Source organism: Phyllostomus discolor, chromosome 6, assembly GCF_004126475.2.
Source record: "Phyllostomus discolor isolate MPI-MPIP mPhyDis1 chromosome 6, mPhyDis1.pri.v3, whole genome shotgun sequence".
NCBI classification, from domain to species: Eukaryota; Metazoa; Chordata; class Mammalia; order Chiroptera; family Phyllostomidae; genus Phyllostomus; species Phyllostomus discolor.
The window spans coordinates 107215254-107235284 of record NC_040908.2 but is presented as its reverse complement, the minus strand read 5'-3'; the positions used below and the strand labels follow the sequence as shown (position 1 = coordinate 107235284).

Below are 20031 nucleotides of genomic sequence, written 5' to 3'. Positions count from 1 at the left end.
AAGCCACTAGCAGAAGCAGACAAGCTGGGTACGATATAAGAACAATACAGGTGTGCATTATTAGGATTCCAGAAAGTTTATAATCACTGAAAAAATTAGAAATCTCAGTACAGCTGGTTGCAAGAGGCCATCAGAGTAGGAGTACCTTTCTTGCAACTCCTCCCAGAACCAAGTTAGAAATAAAAATAAAGAGGGGAACAGCCACCTGAAATAAACAACCAAAGACTGCATAATGAGACTTTTAGCCAAGGTGGACAGAAACCACCTCTAGACCAGGGTGAAAGCACAGATCTTTTGTCCATACCCACTGACCTTGGGCTACAATAAAGGGAGGGTGGTGTGAACTGAAATTACCAGAGGAAAATATGGAATGGGAGGCACTGGGGGGAGATGTGGAGAAGTGGCTGCTGGCATTCCTATGCCAGGACATACTCAAATACAGCAGCAGCCATTTTTCTTGAGAAGAGCAAGCCTGTCCCAGAGGAAAAGCAATTATGCTACCCTGTAGGATACTGCTTGCCTCAACCTCTGAAATCCTGCTCACCCAATGCTGCATCTTTTTCCTCCCACAGGGCATCTTTACCCCTGCTGAGGAAACAGAAACATAGGCAGACTCAGGGGGTGTCAGGGACTGGCTTTAGGGCATGGCCATCCCATACACTTTCCTGGGGAACCACACTGGAGCTCTCCCCTCACAGGAGAGCCATAGAAACATCCTCCTGGTTTCTGGCAGACCCACAGTCTGGGCTCTGAGGGCCACACCCACTTTCCTCCTATAAGCTTCAACCTGCTGAGTTCAGGGAAATAATCTGGGACAGGATGAGACACTGTGCTCAAGGCCAAGGGAACATACCCACCATCTTCCCTGAAGTCTAATCAGCACCGCCAAGAGATCCCATCCTCCCAACTCCACCAGAAGCCCTCTCAGAAACAGTTAGGTCAGGGACCCCATTAAGACTGACAGAAGGACAGAAAGCAGAGGCAGGTGGAGGAGGATCATGTGGTACCTTAGGACATTTTCTGACCCACCCCTAGGCTTTGTGCTGTTAAAAGCCAGTCTTACAGAGCAGCATGGCCCATCCCATGCTTAGCCAAGCCCAGAGGACACAGACACAAACTGTGGATCACTTGTAGCTTCAAACAGGCTGCTGAAGGCCATAAGTGGACAGCATCTGACATTGGCTTACACCAGCTTCTGAAAATATCAGAGCCATATCCAAAAAGAGATCCCAGTAGGCAGATACTAAACTCCACTGAAACAAACTCCACCTTGTGTTTCTCATTATTTTTGTTTTTTTCTTTTTCAAACTCTTTTTATTATTTTCTCTTTTTTCTATGTCTTCTTTTATATGTCTTATTTTACTCTTTCTTTTTCTTACTCCATTATTCCTTCTTTCCATTTAGTTTTTATTTTTTCCTTTGTCATTTTTTTATCATTCTCCTCTTTCTATTCCTTACTCAATGTTTCTCTTACTTCTCTCTTCACATAATCATTTTTTTCCTTTGATCTCATATTACTTTTTACTTTTACTTTTCCATTTCTCTTTTGCTTTTATTATTCTTTGTTCTTTTGACATTGATTTTGCTGCTTTTTGGTGGGGGTACGCTTATTTTGGCTTTGTTTTTGTGTTGTCTTGTTTTGTTCTGTCAGTACCTGTACAACAGCACACAAGATGTGCTAAGGGTTGAGTCTCTCAGTCAGCTAGCTAGGGGGGAGATCTCACTGACAAATAGGCCAACACCAATCAAGACACAATACAACAGGAGAGCCCACATAACCCACAGGAGAAACATTCCTAGAACTTCCAGCTCAGGAGGTCAAGCAGACTGTATCATTGGGTCCCACAAGACACCCACCACAGAAGGCCACCCCACGGAGGCAGGGAGGCAAAGCAGATCAATCTAATACATAGAAATGAACAAAAGGGGATAGCTAAAATGTGGAGACAACAGAACAACTCCAAACAAAAGAAAAGGAAGAATCCCCACAAAAAGAACTAAATGAAATTGAGGCAAGCAACTTATCAAATATAAAGTTCAAAGTAATGGTTATAAGGATGATCAAGAAACTTAGTGAGAATTACAAGGATCTTAGTAGGAATTACATCAGCTTGAAAAAGAACATAGAAACTATGAATAAGACCCAGTTGGAAATAAAGAAGGAAATATATGAAATGAAGAATACACTAGAAGGAATTAAAAGTAGGCAGAGGAAGTAGAGGATCAAATCAGCGATTTGAAAGACAAGGTAGAAAAAAACAACCAATTATACAAACAAAAAGAAAAAAGATTAAAAAAGAATGAGGATAGTTTAAGGGAACTTTGGGACAACATGAAGTATAACAACATCAGCATCATAGGGATATGAGAAGGAGAAGAAAGCAAACAAGGGATAAAAAAAAACTTGTTTGAAGTAATGACAGAAATCTTTCCTAATCTGGTGAAGGAAAAAGTCACACAAATTCAGGAAGCACGGAGTTCCAATCAAGATGAACCCAAAGAGATCCACACAAAGATACATCATAATTAAAATGGCAAATTTAAAGGAAACAAGAAGCTAAAAGGCAACAAAAGAGAAAAAGTTAGTTACCTACAAGGGAGTTCCAATGAAGCTGTCAGCTGATTTCCCAACAGAAACACTTCAGGCCAAAAGAGATTGGCATAAAGTACTCAAAGAAAACAAAAGCAAGGACCTGCAGCCAACACTATTCTATCCTGCAAGGCTGTCATTTAAAAATGAAGGCAAAACAAAGAGCTCCTCAGACAAAAACCAAAAAGGCTTAAGGCGTTCATTACCATAAAACCAACATTGGAAGAAATGTTAAAGAGACTGCTTTAAGAAGAAGAAATAGAGAGAACATAGGTTCAAAACAATGGCAACAAATAAGCACCTATCAATAATAATGTTAAAAATAGAAATGGACTAAATCCTCCAATTAAAGACATAGGGCAGCTGAGTGGATAAGAAAATATAACCCACCTTGGCTGGTGTGGCTCAGTGGATTGAGCATGGACCTGAAAACCAAAGGGTCACCGGTTTGATTCCCAGTCAGGGCACATGCCTGCATTGCAGGCCAGGTCCCCAGTCGGGGGTGAAAAAGAGGCAACCACACACTGATGTTTCTCTCCCTTGCTTTCCCCTTCCCTTCCCCTCTCTCTAAAAACAAATACAATCTTAAAAAAAACATAACTCATATACACATATATGCTGTCTATGAGAGACCTACATCAGAACAAAAGATTTTCACAAGTTCAAAGTGAGAGGATGAAAAAGATCCATGCAAATGGAGACCAAAAAAAGCTGGGTACCAATGCTTATATCTGATGAAATAGACTTACAACAAAGCCCATAACAAGAGACAAAGAAGGTCACCACATAGTACTGGATCAATCCAACAAGAGAATATAACCCTTGCAAACATATATGCACCCAATATATGAGCATCTAAATAATAAAGGAAATCTCAGAGAACTTTAAGAAAGAGATTGACAGTAATACAGTCATTGTAGAGCATTTTAACACCCTTCTGTCACCAACAGGTCAAAAAATCAAAAAGGAAACAGTGACCTTAAATGACACACTGTATCAATTGGAATTAATTGATATTTACAGAACATTTCATACCAAAGCAACAGAATGCACATTCTTCTCATGTGCACATGGATCATTCTCAAAGACACACCACATGGTATGACACAAAATAAATTTTAACAAATTCCATAAGATTAAAATCATATGAAGCATTTTCTCAGACCACACTGGCACAAATCTAGAAATAAGCCTCAATTAAAAAACAAAAACATTCAGCTACATGGAGGCTAAATAGCATGTATTAAATAAGGAATGGGTTATCAATGAAATCAATGAAGAAATAAAAAAGTACAAGGAAACAGATGAAAATGAACACACAGCAACCCAAAACATATGGGACACAGCAAAAGCAGCCAGAGAGAGATGCTTATCAGACGGTCATAAGATGATAGAAAATCTCAAATAAACAATGTAAACTGCCCTGGCTGGCATAGCTCAGTGGATTGAGCGTGGGCTGCGAACCAAAGTGTCGCAGGTTCGATTCCCAGTCAGGGTACATGCCTGGGTTGCAGGCCATGACACCCAGCAACCGCACACTGATGTTTCTCTCTCTCCCTCTTTCTCCCTCCCTGCCCTCTCTAAAAAAAATAAATAAATAAAATCTTTTTTAAAAAATGTAAACTTACACTTAAAAAAAACTAGAAAAACAACAACAAGCAAAGTCTGGAGTAAAGAGAAGGAAGGAAATAATCAATAACAAAGATAAATTAAATAACATACAGATTAAAATAAAATTTAAAAGATCAATGAATCCAGCAGCTTGTCTTTGAAAAAAATAAACAATATTAATGAACCTGTAACCAGACTCATCAAGATAAAAAGAGAGAGGACCCAAATTAATAAAATCAGATATGAAACAAGAGAAGTAACTAATACCACAGAGGATTATAAGAAAATACTCTGAACAACTACATAGGAATAGGACAACCTGGGTGAAATGCATAAATTTCTAGAAACATACAATCTTCTAAAATTGATTCAGGAAGAAGGAGAAAACATGAAAAGACCAAAAAACAACTAGAAAAATTGAAGCAGTAATCAAAAAACTCCCAGCAAACAAAAGATCTGGACCAGATGGCTTCTCAGGTGAATTTTACCAGTCATTCCAAGAACTAACACCTTTCTTAAACTATTCCAAAAATTCTAGAGAAGGAAAGACTTCCAGCTCTTTTAACAGGCCAGTAATATCCTAATTCTAAAACCAGGTAGAGACACAACAAAGAAAGAAAATTATAGGCCAATATCTCTAATGAAAATAGATGCTAAAATACTCAACAAAATATTAGCAAACAGGATCCAACATACATTAAAAAATTATACAACATAAACAAGTGGGATTTATCCCAGGAAGGCAAGGTTGGTACGTATTTTCAAATCAATAAATGTGATTCACCACATAAACAAAATGAAGGATAAAAATCACATGATCATATCAATAGATGCAAAAAAAAGCATTTGATAAAATCCAGCAAACTTTTATGATAAAAACTCTCAGCAAAGTAGAATAGAGGGATGATACCTCAACATAATAAAGGTTATATATGAAAAACCTACTGCCAACACTATGCTCAATGGGTAAAAACTAAAAGTGTTTCCCTTAAGATCAGGAAAAAGACAGGGATGTCCACTTTCACCACTCCTATTCAACATAATAATGCAAGTCCTAGCCACAGTGATCAGACAAGAAAAAGAAATAAAAAGCATCTAAATTGGAAAGGAGGAAGTAAAACTGTCATTATTCACAGATGGCATAATATTGTACATAGAAAACCCTATAGGCTCTACTAGAAACTACTTGACCCAAAAAATGAATTTGGCAAAGCAGTGGGATACAAAATCAATACTCAGGAATCAGTGGCATTTTTATACACCAGTGATGAACTATCAGAAAGAGAAACTAAAAAAAAAACAATATAGTTTACTATGGCAACAGACAATAAGGTACCTAGAAAAAAATTTAACCAAGGAGATAAAAGACCTTTACTCAGAAAACTATAGGACGCTAAAGAAAGAAACTGAGAAAGATATAAATAAGTGGAAGCATATATTGTGTCCATGAACTTGAAGAATTAACATCACTAAAATGTCCACACAACCCAAAACAATCTATAGATTCAATGCAATTCCTGTCAAGATACATAAATCACAGAACTAGATCACATATTCCAAAAATTTATATAGAACCAAAAACAATCCTGAAAGCCTCAGCAATCTTGACAAAGAAGAACAAAGTTGAAGGGATCATAATACCTGATATCAAACTATACTACATGGCCACTGTAATCAAAACAGTCTGGTACCAGCGTAAGAATAGACACATAGACCAATGGAACACAATAGAGAGCCCAGAAATAAACCTACATATTTATGGTCAATTAATATTTGACAAAGGAGGCAAAAGAATACAATGGAATAAAGACAGTCTCTTCAATAAATGTTGTTAGGAGAACTGGACTAGTAAACATGCAAAAAAAAATGAAACTAAACCACCAACTTACAATGTACAACAGAATAAACTCAAAATGGATAAAAGACTTATAAGTTGTGATACCATAAAATCCTAGAGGCAAACATAGACAGTAAGGTTTCAGATCTCTTGCATAGCAATATTTTTGTTGATATATCTCCTAGGGCAAAGGAAACAAGGGAAAAAATAAACAAATGGGACTACATCAAATTAAAAAGCAATGCACAGCTAATGAAACCATAATCAAAATGAAAAGAGAACCCACTGTGTGGGAGTACATACTTGCCAAAGATACATAGGACAAGGATTTAATGAGAAAAATATATAAAGAACTTGCATGACTTAACACCAGGAAAACAAATAATTCAATTAAAAAATGGGTTAGGGACATGAATAGACACTTCTCCAAGAAAAACATACGGATGGTCCATAGACATATGAAAAAGTGCTCAACATCACTAGCCATCAGGTACACATAAATCAAAACCACAATGAAATGTCACCTCACACCTGTCAAAACGGCTATCATTAATAAGTCAACAAACAGCAAGGGCTGGCAAGGATGTGGAGAAAAGGGAACCCTAGTGAGCTGTTTGTGGGCATGCATGCTGGTGCAGTCACTGTGGAAAACTATATAAAGTTTTCTTAAAAATTAAAAATAAAACTGCCTTTTGACTCAGAGAATCCGCTTTTGGGAATATATCCTAAGAATCCCAAAATACCAATTCAAAATAATATATGCACCCCTTTGTTCATAGACGCATTATTTATAGCAGCGAAGACTTGCAAACAGCTTAAGTGCCCATGAGTAGATGAGTGAATAAAAAAGGTGTAGTACACTTACACAATGGAATACTGCACAGCAGTAAAAAAGAAGGAATCCTTACCTTTTGTTGACAGCATGGATGGAACTGGAAACTACTATGCTAAGTGAAATAAGCCAGTAGGTAAAAGACAAATACCACATGATCTCAATTATAAGTGGAATCTAATGAACAAAATAAACTAATGAGAAAAAAATAGATCAAAGGCATAGAAACATGGATCAGACTGACAGCTGTAAGAGGGCAGGGGAGGTGGGGACTGGTTGAAAGCAGGTGAAGGGACTAGTCACAGAACATTTATGCATGACCCATGGACATAGACAATGGTATGGGGACTGACTGCAGGAATCAGAGGTTGGGCTGGGTGGAGATGGGCAAAGGGGAAAACATTAGGACATCTGTAATAGCATAAACTGTATAATATTAAGAAAGAAAGAAATCTCAGTACAATAGAAACAAGTTTGTACATGTAAAGGGCCAAATAAGAAATAAAGGAATAAGAGTACTCTTATCAAGTACCCAAGAGTACTCTTTCCTCCTCATTCTTCCCAATACACAGATTTGGAAGCCTAACAACACTTGACTTCTCTGATGTGCCTAATCCAAATCCTCTCTTCTCTCCACTTTTCTTCCAGGCAAGGACTTAACTTTTTAGAGGTAAGAGGAGAGAGCATGATAACTACACTAGTTCACTCTGAAAGAGTAATAGTACAGAAAAATACTACTTAAAAAGAACAGCATGCTTACAAAATGATCCAGCCTTCCCACTCCCACGGTATTTACCCAAGAGAAAGAAACATTCATACAAAGGCATGTTCAAAGATGTTCATAGCCATTTTACATTTTAAAAGTTAATGCCTGTAAACAACTAAAATCTTCATCAACAGATGAATGGCTAAAAAATTTTACTTGGTGTTGAATAGTACATTCAATAAACAATTGAATGGTACGAATATTTGTACCTGGAAAAGTCATCAGTGGTAAAATACACAAACAAACCATGAACTTTGAGATATATATATATATATTTATATATATAAAAATATATTTTATATTTATATATATATAAATAATTTGGCAAAGTTGCATATATATATACACATATATATATATATATATGCAACAACATAATGAATGTCAAAACTATTAATATTACTCTGAGTGAAAAAAGCCAGGCCCCTTCAAAGAAAACTCAATGAGTATAAGCTTTATGGTTCCTTTTATATAACAATCTAAAAAATTCAAACCATTCTTTAGTGATAGAAAGCAGCTTAGTTGCTAGGAGGGACAGAGAGAAGTATACATTATAACAGGGTACAAAAAACTTTTTAGAATGATGGATATATTTGTTATCTTGATTTTGGTCATAGTTTTATATTATAAACATGTCAAAACCAGTAAAGTAGCATAATTTACATATGTATAATTTAATGTTCTTTATTTATAACTTAATATATTTGAAGAAAAAAGAGTTCTCTCAAACTTCAAGTAATTTTTTTAAATCCTTATTTGACTAAGTAAATAAAAACAATAGAATCCCAGCTGGCTCTATAATGTAATATTTGTGGTTTCTATAATTTTATTGGAGCACCATTAAAATTTGCTGCATCTACATAGAAGGCTTCCTATGTGGTTCTAAGCATGCCAAGATTAGTTATGGCATGTTTGCAAATCACTTCATCAGGGAAACACCTGAAAAAACTGAGTGTGTTTAGAATAGAAGCATAATTTCCAAAGTGTTTACTTGAACATTAATTCTTTGGGATATTTATTTCTATTACTCCAAGATGTTGTAACCATTGCTTGAGAAGTCACAGGGCACATTAGTGTATTAAAGTCTCTGAAAAGTCCAAAAGGCAAGAAACCAGTTTAAATTTGAACAGATATTTCCTCGAATATTTAACTAGAGAACACGTTTTAGAGAACAACATGAAAAAAATATTCAAAGACTTGGGTGGGGCTGGTGGGTGAAATAGGTGAGGTCAGTCACTTGAAGATGAAGTAGAAACCCCAGAGAGCCTGACCAATGCAATGAATGGCGTGTGATCCAGTCACCACCCCTCAGGCCAAACTGGGGTCTCACTGAATCTCATCTGCAAGCTAAGGTGAATCAATTCAATGTTTTTTAATGTTCTTTCAGATTTATGAAGTTATCTTTTCATGTAAAGAATTTATTTTTTTTCTCTTCTATCTCCCAAAAGTATAAAAAGACCAGAGTACATAATTTTCAAAGTAACAGACTTCAAGGTCAGCAAGGTAGAAAAACTTACTTATAATTCACAATAAAAAATATTGCAATTAGAGTGGTCCAAAAGAAGGGGTGGGGTGATACTTTAAGAAGTTAGGATTATTTTGTCACTGGAATTAAACAAATAGGGTCTGGCCCACAAGTTATCTAGGATGTTGTAGAGAAGTGGCTTTTACCCATTTTGTGAATATTTTCTGGGCACCTATAGTGTAATATTAAGTGCCAGAGCAAAATAAATTCTGCCCTAGAGGAGATCCCATTCTGGTCTGGGAGACAGGATACACAGGTCATTACAACATAGGGCATCTGCTAAAAGACAGCTAAGTATTAAGTGTTTGTGGAGGTATATCAAAAGGTACCCTAACCTACCCTGAAATGACAGCTTGGCTAAATCCCAGTATATTAGCTTCCATTCCTACATATTTGACTAGTCAGAAAGCACAGGTTAAATATTGTTAGGCTAGTCTAGCCTCACTGGGCAAAGCTACTTGCCAAAGTGAAGTACACTGTGAACTCTTTGAATCCTTCAAGTTATGGAGCAAAACCTATACTTGTTTCCTTAGTAAAAGACATGATTGAATGTTTACTCTTATTGCTTTTTATCTATGTATATTAGATTCATTAATAAGTAGTCTTGAAAATGAATGATTTTACTATGCTGCCATTTCTAGATGAAATTGAGACCATTTTCCTCCATACTTAGATATGGTCAGAAATATACCATCTTGTAGTCCTTATCCTGTTTTCTTCTAACATAACTGAAAACATAAATGTATTTGTTTATGAGGGGTTTCCTAATAGAATTAAATATTGTGCATTTTATTCTCATCATACAAGGTACTAGCAAATTTGGCAATATGTACTAAATATTTTTAAATTAATGTTTGAATAATCCCATTTTTAAACTTATTTTATTTTCTAACTTAATTGAAATTTTTTTAACATTTCTTATTTACTGAGACTAACTACCATATTTTATGTCACTTGTACTACCACAAACTTCATTTTCTATAAGACAATCTTAATTTCTCAGACATAGGTTACACTGAAAAAAATTCAAAGACAGAGAGAGAAGACTATGTAACACTAAATAAACTAAAATCCAAGAACCAAGTCAACTAACAAAAAAAAAAATTCTTTCTCACAAGAACAGCTGAGAGCATGCATGCATGCTGCATTCCTTCATCAGGAACTGAGTTTTTCCTAGGTGCTATGTCTGATAACATTCAGTGATAGCTATAGAATAGTTTTAGCCAGAGATATATTAGTAAAGCTAAGCTAGATTAAGTCTTTGTAGAAAACTATGTCACTCATCCCATTACTATCCTTAGGTGTTGCCTCTTTTTCTCACCTGCTACTAGTCAGTGGGGTCAGTCAGATGCCCAAGGAACTGTAGACTCATACTTCATCTTATTCCAAGATGAAGACCTGGGAAGTAGGTGGCTCCTGCTTTCATAAAATAATGTAGACTGGGCCACTGAGATAATGCTGACATGATGATTTGGGGTGATCCAAGTGGTTTTGTACTGACAGAACAAAAATATTGGCCAGGGGCCTTGAACGTCCTAGGGGCACCCCTGCCCCACCATGGAAAAGCTCATATTCAGGTGGAAAAGACAGTATATGTGAGGAAATAAATTATTTGGCAACACAGCATTTTTACTTTGTATCTTTAGGAATCCAGACAAAGAAAGGGTAAGTTCTGCCGAGTGGAATGGGGGTGGGGGGAGCACAATTTGTGCAAGTCAGCTGAAGATAAAAGGTTGAGCAGGAGTTGACCAGGTGATAAAAAGACAGTAAGCCAAGAAAGTAGGCAAAATGTAGGTGCTAGTGAGAAGCTATGCTCAAGAGTATGATGAGATGCTCCGAAAGAGTAAAACCAGAGCTCTCAAGGTAAATGGGAAGGCTAATAAAGCACATTGCCAGTTCCCACCACAAGACCCTCTAGGATGGATCCAGGAAATTTGTACTTTTAAGTGTCATCTCTACTTAGTCCACCATCAGTCATGGGAATCTCTGGGGAAGAGAAAAGGCAATGGGGTTTTATACTTAGGTGGAGAGATCACCTGTTTTTGGAAGTATTAATTACACTAAGTTTCTTAATGCAATATCTTTGTCATATAAGAAATTTTTAATATCTTTATAAACTAAACTTTTATAAACATCTCAAATGTTCCATGGCTTCAACTATACTGTGTACTGTAGAAAATATCAGAACAAATTTTTTTTCTCTTAAATTAATTCATATGAACCAAAAAATACATTGATTCATACATAAGGTTTTATTTTTCTGCTTTTTCTCATCCAATTCTTAAGGCTTAAGTAAAAGCCTGTTTTCAATGAGCAAAGTTGTAAACAAAACTAAGCTGCATTGCTAAAGAGAAAACTGTGAAATGCTTTGCAAGTGGCAAATATCATAAGACAGAGACAATGTATTTTACAAATCTAAACATACAGTTGTGACATGGATGGAGAAAATACCTGATTTCTTTTTATTTTTTATCATAAAGTTGATTGAAAAGAAAAACAATGCATTTGACAAAGCCACACCTCAGTCCCATATGCAATTCTGATCCCTACAGCCAGACCTTTAGAGACCTCTCAACTGCCCACTTGTCCTAATCCCTGAAATATGTGCTAAAACTCCTCCAAAAAAGAAGAAAGCTTTCTTCTTTCATTAGTATAAGGTTAAAAAGAGAAGAATTTTGGTACACATTTTACTAACATCAGGACAAAATTTGGGGATATTCCAAGGTGCTTTGAATAACAAATTAGCAGTCTAGACCAAGATTTCATGGACAATATGCTTGAGAAGGAAAGGTAAATTACAAATAACAAGGGGGGGACATATTTCAAGAAAAAATAAATGATTTTAATGATTGTTTCATCTCTTCCATATGTTTTAAAATTACAAAATATCCTTCTAAATTATTGAATTGTAAGAACTACACTGATGCTCAGAGTACTTGGCATTCCTTTCCAGCACCTGGAGGGCAGGAACCTTCTGCATATGTGTCATCACCAACAAGCACTTGAGCCACAGCATGCAGGAAGCAGGCCCTCAGTAAGCATATGCCATTATATTGCTTTCACTGGGAGAATATATAAAAGACAAATGCATTTACTTACTTTTATTCTTCATCCAACCCCAACTGTTTGCCTTACCTTTCTGTTTTCATTGCAACTTTATCCTTGAACTCCTAATATTTGTTCTAATATGCAAATATTCATATTTTATATTTTAATATATATCTAATTGCTATATAATTTGATGAGGCTTATTTTCAAAGATTTTCCTGAACCTTAAGAAAAGAGCAATTAATAACAACTTACCACTTGTGAAGAGAAGAATTCTGGGATCCTAAAAAAAAAAGGGGGAAAAATATTTGACTAAAAGATAAAAACATGGATGATATAAAATTCTACAAAAAACTTGGCTGGGTATAAGATCTATGTAGCCTCCCAATGGAAATAAGACTCAAGTTTTATAATAGCTGCATGATGCTAAAATGGATTATAAATATAAAAAGTACAAATCCAACTCAGAGAAGTCTATCCATGTGAGAAACGAAGAGCACTAGATGTGGAGTCAGAGGGTGTAAGCTTTAATCATAATGGCTAATTAAAAGCTAGGGGCAGTGGCCTGAAGCCCACCCTTTGACCAAACTGAAACTCAATGTTTTGGCTATAATGTGGAAACATTAATACCACAATTACAAAATTACACCTACAATGTGTTAAAACAGTGGGAATCAAAAGTCATAAAATATATAGGAGGCGCTGTACACTGTAAACTCAGTGGAAAGAATACTAATTGAGAGTCCATTTTTCAAATATCGTAAAAAGTGATGAAGACAAATAAGGAGAGGTTCCTATTACTCAGAAATATAAAACATTAATATCATTAGTGTTTTATTTATACTACATCTCTCATGGTGTAATAGACCCTAGTCAAATGTTTTCCTACCTTCTGGAAACAGATTAATCACCAGGATATTTGTGAGTTTATTTTTCATCCTAATGATGCTTAATAATGTTCAACTTTTGAATTTCTTTCCTATGCCTCCATTGAGTCTAGGATCAGGCCAGGTATATACAAAGTAGGAAGCTATTTATATGATACAATTTCAGGGGCCTTGAATGAGAACCACTTGCTTAGGAATAGCTCTTCATCTGACTTAGGCCAAATGACTTCTATACCTGGCTAAAGGATACAGTAGAATAATCAGCATATAAACAACTACTAAAAACAGAAGACAAGTTGAACAAAATGGAGTAAATGGTTATGGAAACTCAGAGATGTAACAATTACTATTGTCATAGAATAAAGATGGAATGTGTAAGACACAGTTTCACAGATGACAGGATAAGGCAGATTCAGCGAGGCCATGAAGAGTGTGCCACCATTGCAAGCTGGAAGATGGTCACTGAAGATCTGGAGGAGGCAGAGTGAAAGCACAAAGTAATAATGAGGTGAGTGGCACAAACCCATCATTTTCAAAGACAATTCAGTAAAGAAAATACCTGTTTATGCCTGCAATTTGTGTATACTTTTCCATCTTTACACAGCACATTGCCAGAGAGGGAGGAAAAAAAAGAGAAAGAAAGGAAGGAAGGAAATAAAGAAAAGGGGAAGTAAAATAATTAGTTACCTTTTTCATTCATCAGATTGACATTTTTTAAGTTAGATACAGAAATAAGCACTCTGATAAACTTAATAGAAGTGTGTCAACTGGTGAAGCCTTTTTGAAAGGAAAGTTAACAAAGTTCATTAAACTAAAAATGAGTATAACTTTGAAACCAAAATTCTATCTCTATGAATCTGCCTAGCAGTAGTGTACAAGAAAATTCATTTATTGGTGTGTGGATCATAACAAAAACTAGAAATCAACCTACATATCTGTGAATAAGGAAAAGGCTAAAAATAAACTATAGCCTATTAATATAATGGGAATAGGATTTATTTATACTTTCCGATATAGCAAGTCACATACATGTACTTATGGAAACAAGTAAATTGCTAAGGAATAATTATCATAAAATATCACTTAAAACATCTTAAGAGGAAGCAGAAAATTAGTAACTGTGGCTATTTTTGGAGGAAAAGATTTCGCTTTTCATACACGTGGGAGTTTTAAACTATTTTATACTGAGCATAACCCCCTCTTAAAATAAAATAAATTTAATGACTCACAGTTTTGAAATATTAAGCAAAAGCATATTACATTAAAATAATACAAGCATTATAGTTATTAAAGATATGAATTATAAAACAAAAGACAGAAGCAAAGAAGGAAAAGTTTCAAAAGGGAAACTGCAGAGGAGGACAGAGGACTGGGTACAGGCAGGGGAGAGTGGGGCAGTGGAGGCCTGGGCCGAGATCATTACATGAGAAGAGCTCCCACTGGTGTGCTGCGAAGCTGGACTTCCCAGTGCTTCCTCATGCTGGGTGCACACTAAAATCTCTTGGTGAGCACTTCAAAATCAACCATGCCTGACCCCAATCCAGATCAATTAAATCATATCAGTGTTTTAGTGAAATAAGCCAGTCAGAAAAAGACAAATACCATATGATTTCACTCATAAGTGGAATCTAACGAATAAACTGAACTGACAAGCAAAACAGACAGACTCATAGACGGAGAGCAGACTGACAGCTCTGGGCAGGGAGGATTAGGAGTGGAAGGATAGAGCAAAAGAGAAAAAGGACTCATGGACATGGACAACAGTGTAGTGATCGTGAGGGTGAGAGGGGTGGGTGGAGGTGGGAGAGGGTATAAGGGGGATAAATGGTAATGGAAAAGATACAATAAAAAATTAACAAAAAATAATTAAAATTAAACTAAATTTTAAAAATAAATAAATAAATAGAAAACACTAGCACAGTCAAAGGATTTATGAAAGGTTGCTTGCTATTTGGGGTTTTGTAATTTGTTTTTGTCTGTTGTTACTTTTTGTTTTGTTTCAGGAGGCAGGACAAAGACATAAACGGTATTAATCTAGACAAGTCTGGTGATGTATGGAGGAGAAAGCGGAGTAGGAGAAGATGAGGAATAATCTTATTAAGTCACTACCAGACTCAGCAGAACAGGACCAGGTTCCAAACAAATGACAAACAGAGCAGCTGGGTTTTAATGCAGTCTCGCCATGAAGCAAGGGCAGCCTGAGGACAGGCTGAAGCACTGAGCAACAAAGACCTAACCAGGTTTGTGCATATGCTGTTTATCAGGCTCTGGCCTGGCACCTTACAAATAGAATTTCATTTCATGGGCAGCTCCACATGGAGAAAAGCACCCTTAAGTCAGATAGTGCCTGCTACAAAATTCAACTCAAGGTCACCGATTTCAAGGATTAAAAAAAAGTGAATGAACCACTAAAACTCAGTAATATTTTTTAAGTCAAATAAAATGATTATCCAGGGTCCTCAAACTGTTGGCCTGCTCTTCTGTCCTGTTTCCCCCAAGCACAGTATCTGAGTTACTGCTGGGTCTGCACCCTGGAATGGGACTGCTGACAGTCTCCACCACACGAAAGGAATTAGACCAGAGCTGCTGGCAGGCAGAAGGCAAGTCTGAGTGGCAACCATCTGAACAAGGTGAAATAAAAAGTAGACACTCTCTGAACTCCCATTTTCTGCAGGAGGGACTTTGAAATAGTAATTACCTATATTTCCAGTTGAAAAGGAATAAAACTCTACTTGACAACTGCATTTAAGAGCACTCAAAAGAAGCAGCAAAGTACAAATCATCTGTGAAAATCATAGGCCCTCATTAGTCATCTTACAACTAGTGAGAGAAAAATGAGACAGAGACCACCCACCTCATCTCGGTATGCTGCTGCGTTCAGTTCAACGAAATCCTCTCTGTAGTTCACTGAGAAATTGAGGGCATTCACCAGGTGGGCGGCCACGTGCACCCCTACAGAATCGCACAAAGTGCAAGTCAGAGGGATTTTCAGATATGTTCTAGGAAGAGGAGTCAGTTCCTCTCTCTAAATAAACACAGGGTCAAACTTTGACAGCTACATGAGCAATAAAATATTAAATTTAAAAGGGGAATTTTAAAGATACAAACAATCCTGAGTATACAGTTTCAATATTTAAAATTATGTAAGAAAACTGAATTTTCAAAGGCTAGAATAAAATAAGCCTAGTAAGTCAAGATTAGAAAAAAATACACGTGTGCACACACACATATACTTACAAAAGCAGCAATATAATAACATGGGCATTTACTTATTTGCTGAAGCAGTTCCGGGACATTTCAAATGCTCCACATCTCTCCCCTCTCCCATAACTCCAAATCTGTTATGTATCTTGTATACTTCACTGCCACTCACCCTAATGTATAGGCTCACTGAAAGACTTTTAACTAGTGAAAACTTTTCACAATCTATACATTTAAATCATAATTTCCTAAACCCAATACCAAAAGTGTTGGCAACCATATGACGAACACTCAGAAAAATAATAAATACCACTTAATTATGTGTCTACAATGGCACACTAAACAGTGCTCAACTGACTCAGAGCTCATACAAGATAAAGAAGTTTTAGAAAATTACTAAAGAGTCGAAGACAAATTCATGTTGGCATGTCAAGGAAAAAAGAAAATTATCTTGAGGAGGTTAGACAAGGAAGGAGCAAATGACCTTGTGTATTGAATTATAATGCCCTCCTTTCCAACCTTTTCTTGTAGGTGAAATATGGTTTGAATTAACAGCATATTATAATGTATGGGAAAGAACAACAGATAATTAGTTGGGAACCTGTTTTCTTGGCTTCATTGTTTGCCTACCAACACCTCAAGTTACTTCTCTATAAAATGACAAAAATAAGAGGCCTAAAGAGATAAGTGATCCAAAATTGCTTAGTAAATCATTAAAGTTTACACAAATATACAGAACTACTAATTCAAAAGAAGACATGGCTTAGAAATTAGAAAGCTCTATAATCCCCTCAAACCTAGCATATGAGGTATAGAGAAGCCAAAAGTTCTGACTTACTCAGAAAGACAAATCAAAATGAGAGAGAAGGACTAGAATTCTAAATAACCTAAAAAATTTTTAAAGGATTTATAAGCTCCCGCCAGTGATCAAGTGAGAAGAGGGAAGAGAGTCTCATAAAAAATAAACAGGAAACTAGAAGTTAACTAACAAGCAAGAACCAGGTTTCAAAGAAATAAAACAAAGGATATTTAGGTGACACTCAACTTTGGCACAGGTATGAAACATTATTTAAGCAAACCTGTCTGTGTCCTAAAGCCTCACCACTTCAGAAATAACTAGTAAGAAATGTTTATTTAAAATTAAAGGTTTATATGTTAACTACATACTTTATGGCTCAAAAGTGTAAAGGCATCCTCAGTGGAATTGTCATTCTCTCTGAATTCTCCTAAATAAAAGTCCTAGGGAGTAGCTGCATGAGACGGATGCTAAAGGAGTACCTTCACCTTCTTTAAAAGGTCTTTTAGGTCAAAAGAATCCAGGGATTCTAACTTTAGTGAGCAAGGAGAAAGCAATGCCAGGTTCTTTGTATTGATTTTCTCATTTAATTCTCACAGTAAAAAATGAGGTAGATAAACTCATACCTATTTTACACATATGAAAACTAAGGTTAGAAAGGTGATTTAGCCAAGGTCAGACCACTAGCCAGTGGCAGAATACAGACCCCCTGGAAAACATGCTCACTCATTCAAGGCAACATGCTGCACTGTCTCAGGTTCTTGGTTGTTCTCCAACTGAACTATAGAATATTTGGATGCAAAAAATGTAGAGAAAATCAAGTTATGAATGCTAACATTTTATGATCCTCCACCATTTCTGACCTTCCACCTTTCCTAGCTCCATTCCATCCCTAACTCTTATCATACCCTTGGCCCTCACCTCTTCCTGGACTCTTACTCCATCCCTGGACTCAAGCTACGCTAGAGTTCTAATCTCATCCCTAAGCCTCTCTCCATCTCTCACCTCCATAGGTGGGAACTACCAATAGAAAGATAGATGTTCAGAAATAGAACAGTAAAGAAATACTTAGCAATTTTTGAAAAGCTAAAGTTTAAATGATAGCTTGGTAGTAGCTATATTAAAACACTCCTGATCAAAATGGTCTTACATAAATATCCAAACCAAATGTCTTACAAATAACAACCAGATAAAAATGTCTGGGGCTATGCCACTGAGATAATTAATCCCTAGGATTGCAAATTATAATAACAAATTCTACCCTAAGAACTTCGCATGCATGTTCTCATTTGCATGTCACATAGTAAGGCAGAAGAGCAGTTGGCGATAAAGACATTCCATTTCCAGACTCCACACACTTAATACATTTATTACTTTCTGTTCTAAATTTTTTAAAGTATTACATAAATACTCAGGATAAAAATTTATTTTAAACTGACTCTTTTTTCTTTCTTTTTTTTGTTAAATTTTATTGGGGTGACATTGGTTAATATAATCATAAAGGTTTCAAGGGTACAATTCTATGATACATAATCTGTATATTGCATTGTGTGCAATATGATTCTTAAAAGCCAAAACATTCTCACTTTATATTTTTAATTGGAATTGAGCAGGATAAATTTCCACAAATTTTTGAAATATGCGCTCCTCTAGCCAAGTATTCAATATTATTATCAAAAAAACATTTATCAAATAAAATTTCAACTGGTATCATATTCAACAAATCTACATTTTGCATTCTAATTTGATGCATGTAAACTCCTATCATATTATTAGAGCTTAAAAACTTTTAGTCTGTTTCTTCCAATTTCTTAAATGAAGTTATTTACTTTTAGGGAACAATCATTATCAGCTTGGAGGCCATTTTATAAGAAACATTTTATAAGACACTTTTTTTCTGTAGCACCACTATACAACTCTTTTTAAAAACATAAAAGAGAAAATTAAGCTATATAAGAAAATCACAAGTTGGTGGCAATAATAATTTATAGAATAATAAAAATAGCATTTATAAAATGTGTTATTATAACATACTATTCCACATCTTTTGGTTTTCTCACCTGAGAAAATACAGATGGTAACACCACAGGTTATATGGAATGTTCTGCTTTTATCTAACAATCTTCTAGTTTTCCTGCTTGCAACCTAAATAAAAATCACTTAATATTGTAAAAAAATGACACAGTAAATAAGATATATGTACAAAACTTTTCACTATAACACTGTTTGTAATATTAATATTTTAGAAATATGGCAGAAGTCTATCAATTAAAAAGTAGTGAGGTGAATTATGATATATCTAATCAATGGTACACTCAAACCATTATACAGAATGTGAGAAGACTTATTGATGTGGAAAATGTGCAAGATATACTGTTAGATAAAAAAGTTATAAAACAAATCCTATATTGTTTAAATTATATGTTAACATATCAGTAGTCATTTACCCCAAATTGTAATCAGCACTTGCTCTGGCAGACTAGTATTAAAAGAAACCTTCATTAATTACTTCACATATTTCTGGAATGTTTAAATTTCACTATATACAGGCTCTGGCAGAAGTAACACATACTTGAGTGTGGTTGGTAAGGTAATAATGTGGGTGTAATAATTTATAGTTTTAATTTGAACATTTCTCTTGAAATGTCATATGCTGGGTTTGAGTGTGACATTGTTCTGTTACAGGATTACATGCTTATGATTTTGTAACAAAAGACTTAGTAGTAAAAAAGGGGCGTTATTGGTGCCAGACTCTGTATACCATTACTTTCTCTAATAAAAAAATAAGATCTTTTAAAAATAAAGCAATTTCATTATGGTTTTAAATGCCTGCTTGATCTTAAGAAAAATAAAATGTCAAGCATCTTTGAATACCTATGTTTCACAGTAGGGGAAAATCCTTTAAGATTAAATACATTAAATACTGAGAGACTTAGAT

At 35.5% G+C, this 20031-nt stretch overlaps 1 protein-coding gene across 4 annotated transcripts in view; it reads right to left on the bottom strand.

Annotated features, from left to right (window-relative positions):
• Positions 1 to 20031, bottom strand: part of NOX4 (NADPH oxidase 4) — a 177260-nt gene that overhangs the window by 121028 nt on the left and 36201 nt on the right. For all 4 annotated transcript variants that reach the window (XM_036028698.1, XM_028517487.2, XM_036028701.1 and 1 more), the window contains 3 exons: positions 19154 to 19238; positions 15951 to 16048; positions 12465 to 12492 (listed from right to left, as the gene is read on the bottom strand). In XM_036028698.1, coding sequence (XP_035884591.1) covers positions 12465 to 12492; positions 15951 to 16048; positions 19154 to 19238 — 211 coding nt within the window. The remainder of the gene's footprint in view (positions 1 to 12464; positions 12493 to 15950; positions 16049 to 19153; positions 19239 to 20031) is intronic.